At 46.7% G+C, this 14,162-nt stretch overlaps 1 protein-coding gene across 1 annotated transcript; it reads right to left on the bottom strand.

Annotated features, from left to right (window-relative positions):
* Positions 1 to 7,487: 7,487 nt before the first annotated feature.
* Nr2e3 (nuclear receptor subfamily 2 group E member 3) lies at positions 7,488 to 14,153 on the bottom strand. Its single transcript, XM_008836409.2, has 8 exons — positions 14,063 to 14,153; positions 13,418 to 13,544; positions 13,191 to 13,294; positions 12,875 to 13,096; positions 12,633 to 12,790; positions 11,582 to 11,822; positions 11,241 to 11,346; positions 7,488 to 7,620 (listed from the first exon to the last, which is right to left on the bottom strand). Exons 1-8 carry the CDS (start codon positions 14,145 to 14,147, stop codon positions 7,488 to 7,490), a joined length of 1,176 nt encoding a protein of 391 aa, XP_008834631.1. The 5' UTR covers positions 14,148 to 14,153.
* Positions 14,154 to 14,162: the final 9 nt, after the last annotated feature.

Below are 14,162 nucleotides of genomic sequence, written 5' to 3'. Positions count from 1 at the left end.
GAAAAACAAGCACCTCTTGACTCTTCTGTCTTGTTTGTGGATCCTAGTTCTAAATCCTTAGATGTGAGTATATATCCTGATGTAAATACAGGAGCCAGGAAAACAAGGTAGCCATGGGGTAGGGAGGATAGGGAAGAAGGAGCTATCAAGGGGGAAATTCAGGGAAGATGGGGGTTGCTTTAACTGAGGAGGGAGGGATAGGCAGGGGCAGAGAGAGATAAATAATGCTTAAGTGATATGAAAAATGAAAAGGAAAATTTAATAAGCCTACTGAAAATGCACATATAAATGTGAGTGATGTGTCTTGCCGAAGGCTATATAACAAAATCACAGTGCCAGGCAAGGGAAACCTCCCTTTGAGTTTTGGAAGATTTTTATTCCTCCTTTACTGCTTTCTGGATAATCTTGGTTGGCAGTTATTTTCTTTCAGAACATGAGAAGTAATAAAAATTAATAAATATAGGATTAAAAATCTATACACCTGGTGTCAGAGCATTCAAATTTATTTTTTAAAAATTATTAAAGGTACTGGGGGATTTCAATACTCCACTCTCAAAAATGGGCAGATCATCTACAAAAGAAAAATCAACAAAGCAACATCTGAGTTAAACTATTCTATATATGAGATGAACTTAACAGACTATAGAACATTCCATCCACCAACTGCAGAATGCCCGTTCTTGTCATCAGTGCACGAACTTTCTTTTGAATATGCTGTATAATTTAAATGTTTTATTTTTATTTTCTGTGTATGAATGCATTGCTTTCATGTGTGTAAGTGCAACTGTGTTTCATGTGTGCAATGCCCACAGAGGCCAGATGAGGGTATCTGATCCCCTGGAACTGGAGTTATGGACAGTTGCTTGCCACCATGTTTCAAACCCTGTTTCAAAGATCATATGCATTATCAAGTTGATTTCATTCTAGGGATGCAAGGATTATTTAACATATCCAAATAAAACATACAGAGTAAAGAATAAAGCCATATTGCCAAAGACATACAGAAAAAGAAACTTGACAAAATTCAATGCTTTTTCATGATAAAACTCTCTGAACAATATTAGCTATAGAGGATCATACTTTAACATAACAATTCCTTCATAAGACAAACCCACAGCCAACATCATATTGAAATTGGGGAAACGGAGAATATCCTCTAAGATCAGGAACAAGACAAGGGTGTCCACTTTCACAGCTCTTATTCAATATAGCACTAGAAATTTGGGCCAGAGCAATTAGGCAGGAGCGAGAAATAAAAGGCACGCAAATATGGAAGAAAGGACATTTTTCCATTTGTAGATAATGTGTTTCAATACAAAGACAAAACAAGACTTCACCAAAAGATTAGAAATGGCAAATTCAGCAAGGTAGCAAGATATAAAAACCAACATACAGAAATCAGTGCTTTTCTAAAGATCAATAATAAATTTGCTAGGAAAGAAATCATGAAATCAATCTTATTTATAACAAACAACAAAAAAACCAAGGGATAAATTTAAAGAAGGATTTTTATAATGAGAACTGCAAAACTGATTAAGGAAATTGAAGAAAACTTTAAAAGATGGGATGACCTCTCTCAGATTCAGGGATTTAAAGAATAAACATTGTTAAATGTCCATGCTAAGGCTGGAGAGTTGGCTCAGTGGTTGGGAGCACTGACTACTCTTGCAGAGGACCCAGGTTTGATTCCCAGCACCCACATGGCGGCTAACAACTGTCCATAACTCCAGTTCCAGGGGATCCAATGCCCTCTTCTGACCACGATGGGCATTGCATGACATGGGTGCACCTACCTACATGCAGGTAATACATTCATACACATAAAATAAAAAATAAAATATTTTTTAAATTAAATAATAAATGTCCATGCTATACAACGTGACTTACAGAGTCAGTGTGATTTCCATCAACATAATAATGATCTTCACAGAGTCAGAAAAAAATTCCCAAATTCTTACAGGAATCACAAAAGATTCCAAGTAGCCAAAGCAATCTTGAGCAAAAGAGTAAAGTTGGAGACATCATAATACTTCAAAAAATTTTACAGAACCATAGTCATTAAAATAACACGGTTTGGCATACAACCACCTAGACTAACAGAAAAGAATAGTGATCCCAGACAAACAGATCCCTGTATGTATGCTCAGCCAACAGATTCTCAACAAAGATGAAAAAAACAAAGCAAAACAAAATAAAACAAAAAAACCCAAAACATTTTGTTGGAGAAAAGACAAATGGTGCTGGACACAGGATAGCCACATGCAGAAGACCAAAACTTGATGCCTATCACACTGTACATCAACCAACCAAACTGGATCAAAGATCTTAATGGGAGATCTAAAACTTTGAAACTAATTGGAAGAAAAGCAAATTTTAATGAACGGGATTACATCAAACTTAAAAAGTTCTGCACAGCAAACAGTGAACAGAGTAGCAGCAACCTACAGGGCTAGGGGTGCAGCTCCAAGGTGGGGGTGCAGCTCAGGGCTGGCAGTGCAGCTCAGCACTCAAGTGCTTGGTGTTGGCATGTGTAAAACCTTGGTCTAAATTCAAGAACCTGAAGAAAACTCAACAAAACCTCTCAACTACAACATACAGATTAGGAGAAAATATTTGCTGGCTACTCATCTGACAGTGGAACTGTCACACATAAGAACTAAAAAGGTCACCCTGAAAGAAGATGAATGATTACTTGGGACTGCAAGAAGGCAGGGAGATGGTGAGAGGAGAATGCAAAGGGAGTTCAGTAATTGATGCATTTTTACCTAAAATGGCCATCTTACAATGCAGAAAAATCAACTAACCGATTTTTTTTTCTCCCTGAAAGGCATAACACCACATTGCAGTGGACAGAATTCAATCCTGGGTTGTCATTTCTGCCACCCTACTGTGTGACAATGAAAAAGTCATTTGCCCTCTCTGGGTGTCAATTTTCCTATCAGGACATTTATTCTCTTCCCCAGATGTCCTCTGCATAACTCTTACTAATGCTACTCTCCGTGTAAAGATAATGGAACTGGGATGAGTCCTCTGACCCCTTGAACTGGGTCAGCTGTCTTGTGTTCTCACTAGCTGCCAGTATTAAGGACATCACACAATGGGTGTCAGCTTCCCAAGGGAAAAATGTGCCTGTCTTGGGTCCCTGCACTTTTCACTAGGTGCTTGGATCCTGAACATGAAGCCTGACTGCCGTCAAGCCAGGTCCAAGGTGAAATGGGAAAAAATAGGGAATTTTTCTCTATGCCAAATATATCTGATCTTTAAAATTCTGAGATCACCTTTCCCATTTCTACATTGAAATGATAGTAAATGTTCTTCCTTAAAATATCTGTAATTGGCCAAAGAAACCTAGATCTGACATGTTTAAGATTTGACCCCAAGATGACTGAATCACTAACATGCTTTCTGATTCCAAATGCCTGAGAGTAGAAAGGCTGTCAGCAGATTGGAGCTTTTTCTTTCTTTGAACTCTTCTTTCTATTGGGTTTGTTAGCAGTACAGTCTCCTTAACCAGGCTGGCATGTAACCATGAAACTCAAGTTGGCCTGGTAACTGCTGAAGTTGACTGCTGAATCTTAAAGGCATCTTGGACTCACAAAGTGTGTGTGGCTTTCTGGTTCCAGGTGGCCCAGGCCAAAGCAAAGATGGACCGCCCACACTCACTACCCTAGTGCTTAGAGTACAGTAGTGATCAAAACGAACATCCCTGACTCCTGCCCAGTTGGCATTTTGGTGGGAAAGCCAAGATCATCCTCCAGATACAGGGCAGACATCACAGGCCTGGCTTCTCATCTCTGCTCCAAGTTAACTAATTTTGGTCTTGTCATCTTGGAGTCTTTCCCAGCCCTTCCTGCCTTAGTAGAGTCTTAGGAACCTGAAACTGCAGTTTCAAAAGAAAAGAAAGCCCACAGGAACTTCTGTGGTGCTTCACAACCAAAGACACATCTAGCACTGAGGGCAAAAACAAAACAAAAAAAAGCCTCTCTTCTTAGGAAGGACCCAAAGGCAACCAGAGCCATCACCCAGCATTTCAGAAAGGCTCATTTCCAACCCAGGATTGAATGAATCCTGGAATCCACTGGCAACATCCCTTATTAGTCAGAAAAACAAGCCACCTCAGGTATTCCAGGTGAGGAAGATATAGCGCAGAGATTAGGAGCTGACTTAAAACACTGGAAGGACTAGAACAACAGCTCCCACAGAACTAGCACACCAAACAGCTCACGCAGGTCCCAGCTGAAAGGCCCCAAATTCTTAAGCGAAGCGCTCACCTGGAAGCCCCAGGCTGTGCTGTGAAAGCACCCATCTGCCCACACTTCTGGCTGCAGCTCTCTCCAAAGAAGATGGTTTCCCCTCTTTTGCTTTCTAGGTCTCATGGGAGTGTCTTCCATGAGCAGATCACAGGAGACAGGGAATCTGAGGAATGCACTGTGCTAGTCAATGTTCTCTACATGGGACAGAATACCCAAGAGACTCATCTTGTAAGAAGGAAAGATTTGGGGCTGGAAATATGACTCAGCACTTGCTCTTCTTAGAGTCCTGAGTTTGAGGCCCAGCACCCTCATCAAGGAGGCTCACAATTACCTATAACTCCAGTTCCAGAGGGTTCTGATGCCTCTGGCCTCCTCCAGCACCTGCATTCACCTGCTCAAACACACATACATATACGTAATTAAAAATAAAATAAATTGGGGACCAGAGAGATGGCTCAGTGGTTAAGAGCACTGGCTGCTCTTGTAGAGGACCCAGCTTAGGTTCCCAGCAACTACATGGGGGTGGCTAACTACCCTCTATAACTCCAGTTCCAGGGAATCTGACACCCTGTTTGACCTCTGTCAACATTGCATACATGGATCCACTTGCAGACAAAACACTAATACATATAAATTAAAAATGAATAAATAAAATATTTAAATAAACATTTTTTTTTAAAAAAGGAAAGATTTTTGGCTCACAGTTTCATCCATGGGCAGGTGTCATCGTTGCTTTGGGGCCTGTGGGAAGCAGCATATCTCAGTGGGCACATGTGGTCCGACACCACAAGGAAGGCCTGCTTACCTTATGGCAGGCAGTCAGGTGTTCAGAAAGCAAAGTGTGAGAGAGAAGTCAAGGTCCTGAGATACCCTTTCAGGACATGTCCCGCCCACCTCATGTCCTTCCAACAAGGCCCCACCTTTTAAAGGTACCATCTCCCAAAAGGGCCATAGGCTGGTAGCTAAGTTTCTAGTACCTCTTGAGAGACAACCTAAGAGGGAAGCAAAAATGGGTATTTTCTTGTGTTTCTTCAATGAAGGAATGCTCTTAGAGGAGTGGGTGGTTTTGAGATCAGGCTGACAGCAGATGATTTAGCTTAAGTACCTCCTTGAATTCTTTAAGAATTGCCCCTGGAGGGCCCTGGGTTTCTTTCCTGGGAATTCCACGAGGCTGCTTTTGCAGTCTTCCTGTGTTCTCAAAAGCCAGCCAGTAAGCTAAATGGGCAGGCTGACGCATCTCATTTCAGCCATGTAGCTTTGCTTGGGCCTTGCAATTATGATGATGAGCTCTGATGGGTAGAGACTACCAGGGCATTGCAGGTGTTAGATGACTCAATTAACTGAGGCCAGGCTGGTGCTTTTAGTATTTATTATTTGTGTGGATGTTTATGGGTGCGCACATGCCACAATGTGTGTGCAGGTCAAAGGAAAACCTGGGGAAGTCATTTCTCTCTTTCCACTGTCTAAGTCCTGAAGATCAAACTTAACTCACATAGTCAGGCCTTTACCTGCTGAACCATCTTGCCGGCCCTAGGCTGATTCTTTTGGAAGGCAAAGACTCTCAAGCAGTTTTGCCTGCGTGGGTGCCTCCCGGCAGTATTTGCCAGTCTGTCCTCCGCTGTCCCAGCCCAGCTGTCCATTTTCTGAGCAGACAGGGTGTCTTTGCAGCTGAGGGAATTCAAATGCAGGCCGAAGGGTGGGTCTCCCTCATGGACTTTTCCTTTTGGACCTGTGCATTTCTTCTCTGAAGGCAGAAAATGAACATCAGAATGTTCTAGCTGATTCCAGAGTGGAGGAGGGAGAGAGAGCAGGCAGTGTCAGAAGTGGGCAGTGGTTAAGTAGAGATAAAGTAGCAATGTGAGAGTCTGTTTATTTAGAAACTGTGACAACTGGTCCCTCCTTGGAGCTGTGTGAGGATTAAACAGGGTATCTCTAGTACCCAGCTTTTGGCTTGCTGTACACATTGCCTGATACATATAAACTGTGTGTCTGGGTGGTGCTGGTAATCAAACTGAGGGCCTGATGCATGCTAAACAAGTCCTCTTGCTGAGCTACCTCCCTAGTATAAAATTTTGGTTTTTGTCTTTTTGAGACAGGGTTTCCCTGTAGCCCCAGGAGGCCTAGAACACGCTATGTAGGCCAGGTTGGCCTTGATCTAACAGATCCACTTGCCTCTGCCTCCTGGGTGCTGGGATTAAAGGGATGCATCACCATGTCTGGCTATGTAAAATTTATATTATTTTCTAGGTCTTCTTAAGTTGCATGGGTCTGTCTTTGCAAAAGATGGTTTATTTGTCTGAGGGATTAAGAAATGGAGAGTCCTTGTCACATACACAAAAGCATCTGTGACTACCTTGCACTGATCTGCATGGTGCTTTACTGATGTGAAGGGGATGAAGGAAAACAAGACACAGGCAAGGTTTCCAAAGCTCTGGTGAGATGTAGCCTGGGGGAGAAGCTGGGCTGTTGAATTCTGTGGGAAATTAAGAGCTTGAATTTATGACACCTGGACTCTGGCTTGGAAAGGAAGCGGAAAGACCTCAAAGACCTGGCGCTCATTTCTTCAGTGTTTTCAAATAGAGAGTCTGGGCATCAGAGTTTTTCTGGTGTTTTGTTGTTTTAATTGAGATCAAATACAATAAAGTCCATAAGTTTAAACTGCACAGCTCAATAAATTTTAATGAATATCTTTATCAACTTATCACTCAGATTAAAATAAAGGACATTCCTAGGATATGAGTTTTTTGAATTTTTTTTGTGTGTGTTTTTGAGACAGCCTCCCTGTAGCCCCAGCTGACCTAGAACTCACTATGTAGACTAGGCTAGCCTCGAACTCAGAGATCCCCCGGCCTCTGCCTTCTAGGTGCTGGGATTAAAGGTGTTACCACCGTGCCTGGCCTTTGAATCCCTTCTTAATCACCCCTCCCACTCACCCACCCACCCAGAGGTAACCATGAATCTGACTTCTATCACTGCCAGTCTTGTCTGGATTATTTCTCTCTCTCTCTCCCTCTCTCTCTCTCTCTCTCTCTCTCTCTCTCTCTCTCTCTCCCCTCTCTCGTCTTCAACTTTGTTTAGATACAGCTTAAGCCCCTTCTTTTCCAAGCTCTATGCCTGTGAAATTGATCTGCTGTCACATGGACCCACAGTTCATTTCCTATGAATATAGCAGTCAGTCAGTGCTTCCTCTGCCTGCACAGTTTGGGCCTGTTATGAATGTGCTTTACATGACCGCTAGTTTTTGAACATATCACAAAGCAGCTTCTCCACTGGTGTGTTCCCTATGGTCTTGCGGAAGAAGAGGAGCTCGATGCGTTCAGATGTGATAAACCTCAAAGATGGGAGCAAGAGGAGCAATTTCCCAAACCTGAGAGCCGGAGAGAGGACACTGGTCAGGCTTCATGTCAGCTTCTGAGCATTAGTTGTGGGACAGTGCCCCCTGGCCAAGGCAGGGGAAGAGGAGGAGGGGAGAGGTAAGAGGAGCTCAGGGCCAGCCAGGGGATTTCAGGGCAAAACCCTGCTCTAGAATGGACTCCTTCCTTCCCACCTTCCCTTTGTGTTAAGGGATGGGATGAAAACAGGGACTCAAGGACTCAGTATTATTCATTATGTGTCAAGATTACAAAGTGAGAAGTTATTAAAGTTTTTGTATTTGCATGTGTGTAATGCATGCTCACATGTGTGTGGGGGGTGTGCATGTGTGCGAATGCTTGTGGAAGCTGGACTTTGACTTCAGGTGTCTTCAGCCCCCCACTCTCTACTTTATGGACTGAGGCAAGGCCTCTTGCTGAACCCGAGGCTGGCCAATTCCAGCTAGTCTAGCTGGCCAGCTTGCCCAAGGGAACCCCTTTGTCTGCCTCCTGGGTGCTGGCATTACAGGCAGCCACCATGTCTGCCCAGGTTTTACATGGATTCCAGGGACCTGAGCTCCAGTCCTCACACTTTACCTACGGAGCCATCTCCCCAGCCTGTAAGAAACTATTATCAATCCTGGTTGTAAACATATTGTGATCTATGAACTTTATAATTAAAATTATATTCATTTTACACATATGTTTATAAGAATATGAACTCTTGTCTGTGAAACACTATGGCTGATAGTAACTATTACTGGAAATGTTCTGAAATCAAAGATTTTGGTTGTCTGAGATACCTAGGGCAAAAATTCACTTTAGTTTCAAATAACCATTTGGTAAAGAGGGGATTCCCAGGGCACGCACGCACACACACACACACACACACACACACAAAGATTCAGAATCAGATGTCCCTGGCCTATAGCTGGATCAGTGCCCATCACCAGGGAGGCTGAGGCTGAGTTCCCTGGGGCAGCTGCTGGCTCCACTCCACCTGGAGAGCTATGCCCACCACTAACTAATCCGCAGACTGGGCTTTGTCCACCTCAAGCCTTTTTCTCTCATGTGCAGTGTGTGAGCAGTCAGGCACCCCTCTGTCTGCCTTCCCTTCTCCTGCCTTTCTGATCTAGGGAGTAGGAGGAAGAAGGAACTGTGAAGTCTACTGGAGAATTATTTCAAACTAGATAGGGACCCACCTGGTAGAGAATGGTAGGTAACAGGTCATAACTAGACTTTTAAAAAATAAAATTAATAAAATAGGGCTGAAGATGTAGCTCAGTTAGTAAAGTATTGTTTAGCATGCATGAGACCCTGGGTATCATCCCTAGCACCATATAAACTGTGTAGCACACACCTGTAGTTGTCCCAGAACTGGAAGTTGAGTCAGGAGGATCAGGAGTTTAAGGTCATCCGTAGCTACAAAGTTTGTTCAAGGCCAGCCTGGGCTACATAGTGAGTTCCAGGTCAGCCTGGGGCTACAGAGAAACCCTGTCTCAAAAAGACCAAATCACGTAAAGTTAGTGTAGGTATTAGTGGAACTTTGTTTCAATGTCTGTGTAAGTTGGGCTATAACAGAAACTGCATTTATTCTTGGGTGTTATAGTTTTAGAAAATTAAAATATGCTGACCTAGAGAATTAAAAAACACCATGGTAACACTTAGTTCTGCTTACAGTAAGTAATGAACTACTGCAGAAGCAACACAGGGTGTGTGTGTGTGCGTGTGTGTGTAGTATATACATGTGAGTGCATGTGTGTATTGGTGTGTATATCCATGGAGGCCAGAGGAAGATATTGGGTGTCCTGCTCTATCACTTCCCACCTTACTCCCTTGAAACGGGGTCTCTCACTGAACCTGAACCTTTCCATTTCTGTTAGACTGGCAAGTCAACGATCTCCTGGGATCCACCTGTCTCTTTTGCCCAACACTAGGGTCACAGGCACACAATAGCCAAGGCCAGAATTTTAATGGGGGGATGCTGGGGATTTGAGCTCAGATCCTTATGTTTACACAGCAAATACCCACTGAACCATCTCCCTAGCCCCTCCTCCTTACTTTATGAAGATACACTCTCTCACTGAACCTGGAACTCATCAGTTCAGCTAGGCTGTCTGGCCAGTAAGCTTCAGGGATATGCCTGTCTCCATCCCATCCAGTGCTGGGGTGCAGATGCACCCCACCACGCATGGTCATTCAAACTCAGGTCCTCACATGTGCTTGGCAGACACTGACTGAATCATCTCCTTTGTCCCTACATAGGAAGTCTTCTTTAGTATTCTTGAAAGATGGCACATGGTCAACAGGCCCTAGAGTCTCTGAGAGCTGGTCTCAAAGGAAACTTGACCTAGAAGGTCACTAGTGTCTAGGTGTCTGTGATGACCCTCCTTATGTCAGGCCTTAGTCCTAGTAGTTCATGGCTCCTCTGTTCACCAGCAGAAGCTCTGGTGCTGGACGAAGATGGGACCCTCTACCTGCAACTAGCACCGCCAATTCAGTACAGACTTGCCGCATCCATACAGTTGCAGAGCTGGCTTTTCCACAGATCTCCATGGGATGCCTTCCACACCTCCCCCACAGCTTGGCATATTCCCTCCAAACTCCTCTCAACTTGGAAGGCAGATGCAGGTGGATCTCTGTGAAAGCAAGGCCAGTCTGGTCTCCATAGTGAGTTCCAGGCCAGCTGGGGCTTTAGGGAGACCCTGTCTCAAAAAGACCAAAACAAAACAACCCTTGGCTTCCAAACAGCATCTCTTGGCTCATCCCTTGCTTCTACCCAAGTGCCACACTTGTCCCTTTCTAGAGTCTTGGGTTGCTGTCCACGTCTCACTCCCTATGGCCCCATGGAATCTCCTGGGAAGTATGGTAGCTGATCTGCCCTCCCCAGGAGTACCCTTTGTATTCACTGCAACAGCAGTTTGGATGAAGTCTAATCCTGTGTGAGAGCTTCCTCCCACAGACCTTCAGGGGCTCCCCTCTGCCTTGTCAGATGTGGCCTTCGGTGGACATTCAAAGCCCCAGTCTGATAGATCCCAGGGTAATTCTCTGGCTTAATCTCCTGCTTTCCTGACAGCAAGTGGCTTTCCACACTGGACTCCTGTGTAGACTGTGTCATGCTGAAGTCTCTCCACCTTGATAAGTAAGATTTTCTCTTTTGTTAGACCCTACCCTTCCTCCCAAATTAGCCCTGCTCTGGAGACACAAGGTCCCTGTCAAAGGCTAGGCTTAATTACAATAGGGCACATTTGTAATCCCAGAATCTGGGAAGCAGAGACAGAAGAAACCTGAGTTTGAGGCCAGGCTGAGACATAATAATAATAATAATAATAATAATAATAATAATAATAATACCTCTCTCAGTGCTGCCTGGCATCTGCTAACCCTTCAGAATAGATCACTCTCCATATCTGACTAGGGCAGTTCTTATCTTTCTTGTGGTCACTGTGCTGGGCATCCCTGCAAGGCAGAAACTTTGTCTTTGATCCACTCCTAAGGCCTGATCCACAAGAGATGTTGGACAGATGCTGGATGACTGACCCCCCCTCATCCTGTCTTAACAGAAGAGCCTGGAGATGGTGTGGGAGAGGTGGGCAGGAGGAAGGAGGTGGGGTAAATGAGCAGGCCATCTTGTCACCTCACAGGCTGGCTGGGGTGGTGAGCCTTGCTGTGCTGGCTGAGCATCACTTGTGACTGGTCCTGCAAGGCCTCTACATGCTCAGGATCCTTCAGGCCACGTGTCTCTGGGGACAAGCAGTACCAGTGAGCTCTTTTCCAGGAGCCTGCCTTGTTCCAGACAGCCCTCAGGAATAGAGTCAGGCCACATCTCTTTTCTCTGCCCCGCTTCCTCAAAAGAAGACTGACTGTACACATCTATATCCATGTGGGTTTGTGGAGAGGCAGGCAGAAGGAAGTCACCAGAAACCTCATTATTTAGTCCCAACCAGTCTCTGGAAGGCCTGGGCGAGGACTCAGTACCTGGCTTGAAGAGGACCAGGGCCTTCATGCAGGCGAACTCTGTGGGGTCCACTGCCAGCGCTCGGAAACGGGAGATGGTTTCCTGCAGGAAGCGCATCTCTGCACTGGCCAGGGTGAGTCGGCCCTGAGAGCTGCCAGAGGCCTCTGTTGGGGCCAGTAGAGGGCAACTGTCCAGAGGTAGAGACCACTGTATGGCTCCCAGAAGGAAGAGCTCGCTCCAAGCCTCTTCCAGCAAGATCACCTGTGCTCAGAGAGGGCGCACGTGTCACAGCAGATCCAGCTCCTTAGCCTAGAGTTGCTGCCACCTTCTTCAGGAGTGGAAGGGCTACTCTGAGGTGCCTAGAACCTTCTTCTGACCTCTACCTACACAGCCTCTGGCTCAGCTATGCTAGGCTCTCAGATACGTCATGGATTCCATCCAGAGGTGCAGCAGGCCATTCAGAATGAGCAGAGCGCCTACAGAACTTGATCAGCCTCAAGATGTCCTAGGAGGGTCAGGCTGAGTTCAAGAGACTGGCTGTCTCTTCTGAGCTGCTCCCTTGAAACATACACCCTGGCTGAGGGTCAGCTTCTCTCTGGCACTCTCTTTCTGGATCATCCTGAGATCTCTGCCTACCTATCAGAAGCCCAGAACATCTTTCCAGATGTGGAAAGGTTGGGCTGACACTCAGGTCTGCAGTCATGAGCACCTGTGCTCCAAAGGAGGGACCCAAAGTCAGTTACAATGCTGTTCATGGTATGCAGATTGCTTTGTTCCACACTGAAAAGCTATAGGCCAGAGGGTCTGTGCAGGAGGAAAGTTGACCCAGGGAGTCAAAAGCTCAGTTCATGTCCGAGACTCTAGGCCAGCATCCTTGCCCCAGAGATATGTGTGCCTCCTCTGCCACTGGCCTGATCATCCCCAACTCAGAGATGAGCACCCCACTGTCACCATCTGAGCCACGTGTACCTCCATCCCTCCAGCCCAGGGGTATACGCATTCTCAAGCTGACTGACTTGCGGCTTCTGACTATGCCTGGCTCAGATGCAGCAGGCAGGCTATGTGGTGTACCTGGTCCCGGAAGGGCAGGTTGGAGAACATGGGCAAGTTTTTGGCCCATTTGACAGCCATGAAGAGCAACCGAGTCGATGTCTCATGGATGCTGTCCAGGCTGCAGGGTGGCATGGGGAACTCGGAGTCATTGCCAGTGACATCAATATTCTCTTCAGCTGTTGAAGGAGAAGGTTGTGACCCTGGTGCCTGCTCAATGTGAGGTGGGTGTGAAGAGCCATGCCCTCTGCTCTCCCGCTTACCATCCTCTGGCTCCAGCTTAGCAAAGGTTTCGGCTGTGATGAGGCTGGCCATAAAGTAGTGGCCCAGGGCTCTGGCTGTAGATGCTGGTGTGGGGCCCCAGGGGCTGGGCCCTGCCAGGGCTGGGGAGGCCACCAGGGGCTCAGGTCGGGTTTCACTGCCTGATTCCATGCTGTCCAGACGGACCTGGGCTGCGCTTCGGGGTTGGCGCTCATTCTGCACAGCTGGAGAGGCAGGGAGGCTCAGGACCCCCACCCCCAGCCCCCAGTGACACCTCCTGTCTCTTCTTCCTTTCTCACCTCACTGCCCATCACTCACCATCTTGGTTCATGCCTGCTTGTAAGCACTTCTTCAGCCGACAGGCCTGGCACTGGTTGCGATGGGCTTTGTCCACTAGGCACGTCCCTGCCCCTACCGGGCACCTGCAGGAGACAGGGAGCTCCTGGGGGTCAGGGTTATTCCAAGGCCCTAGGACTTCCACCTTCCCAGAGCAACCTCCACCCCTGTCACACACACTGGGGGCGAGTCAGGAAGGCTGGGCGCACCTGTAGATGAGCCTCCGCCTCACACTCCTCTTGAAAAAACCGCTGCAGCCATTGCAGGCATAGACGCCATAGTGCTTCCCACTGCTGCTGTCCCCACACACACGGCACTGGAGTGAGGGGCCCATGCCTGAGGGGCAGGGCTGGATTAGGGCGGCTGCACCCGCCCCCCGATCCCTTTCCCTGTCCACAGGTTTCCATCTTCCTCTTGACATACCCACGCCACTCCAATCTGGAAAAGCAGCCCCAGCTTAGACACCCCAGATCCCTTATTTCCACCCCTTTCCATCCATAGCCAATTTCCAGTAAGACACTCACACTGCCTCTACTTCCCAAGCCCCATTCCTTCCCTGTGGGAGGTGTCAGGGTCCCATCAGAACAGTCTCCATATCACCTCCAGGGATCTCTTTGCTGCCTTAAGAGCACATTTCCTTTCCCAGCAGCGCCAATGTTCAGTCCTACTCTCCTGACCCTCAAGTCTTGAGTTTTTAGGATTCTAGGACTGCCAACGCCTGGCCCCCTCACGCTAGCCTGCAGCCTTAAGGCTGAGACTAAGTTGCGCAAGTGTCTCTCATGGCTCCCTGAAAAACCCATGGCCCATGCTCTCTCCCCCTAGGGGCCCAGAACTCACCCCCAAGAAAACCATACCTGTTGGATCCTCCCCCAGGCTCCACCTGCCAGGAGACTCCTTCCTGGAGGTGGTCACAGCTACAGACAATGCGGTGGAGCTCATCAGTGATGGCAGGTC

This window comes from Nannospalax galili, unplaced genomic scaffold (assembly GCF_000622305.1).
Source record: "Nannospalax galili isolate Female #2095 unplaced genomic scaffold, S.galili_v1.0 scaffold54, whole genome shotgun sequence".
NCBI classification, from domain to species: domain Eukaryota; kingdom Metazoa; phylum Chordata; class Mammalia; order Rodentia; family Spalacidae; genus Nannospalax; species Nannospalax galili.
This window is presented reverse-complemented; position numbering and strand designations above follow the sequence as displayed.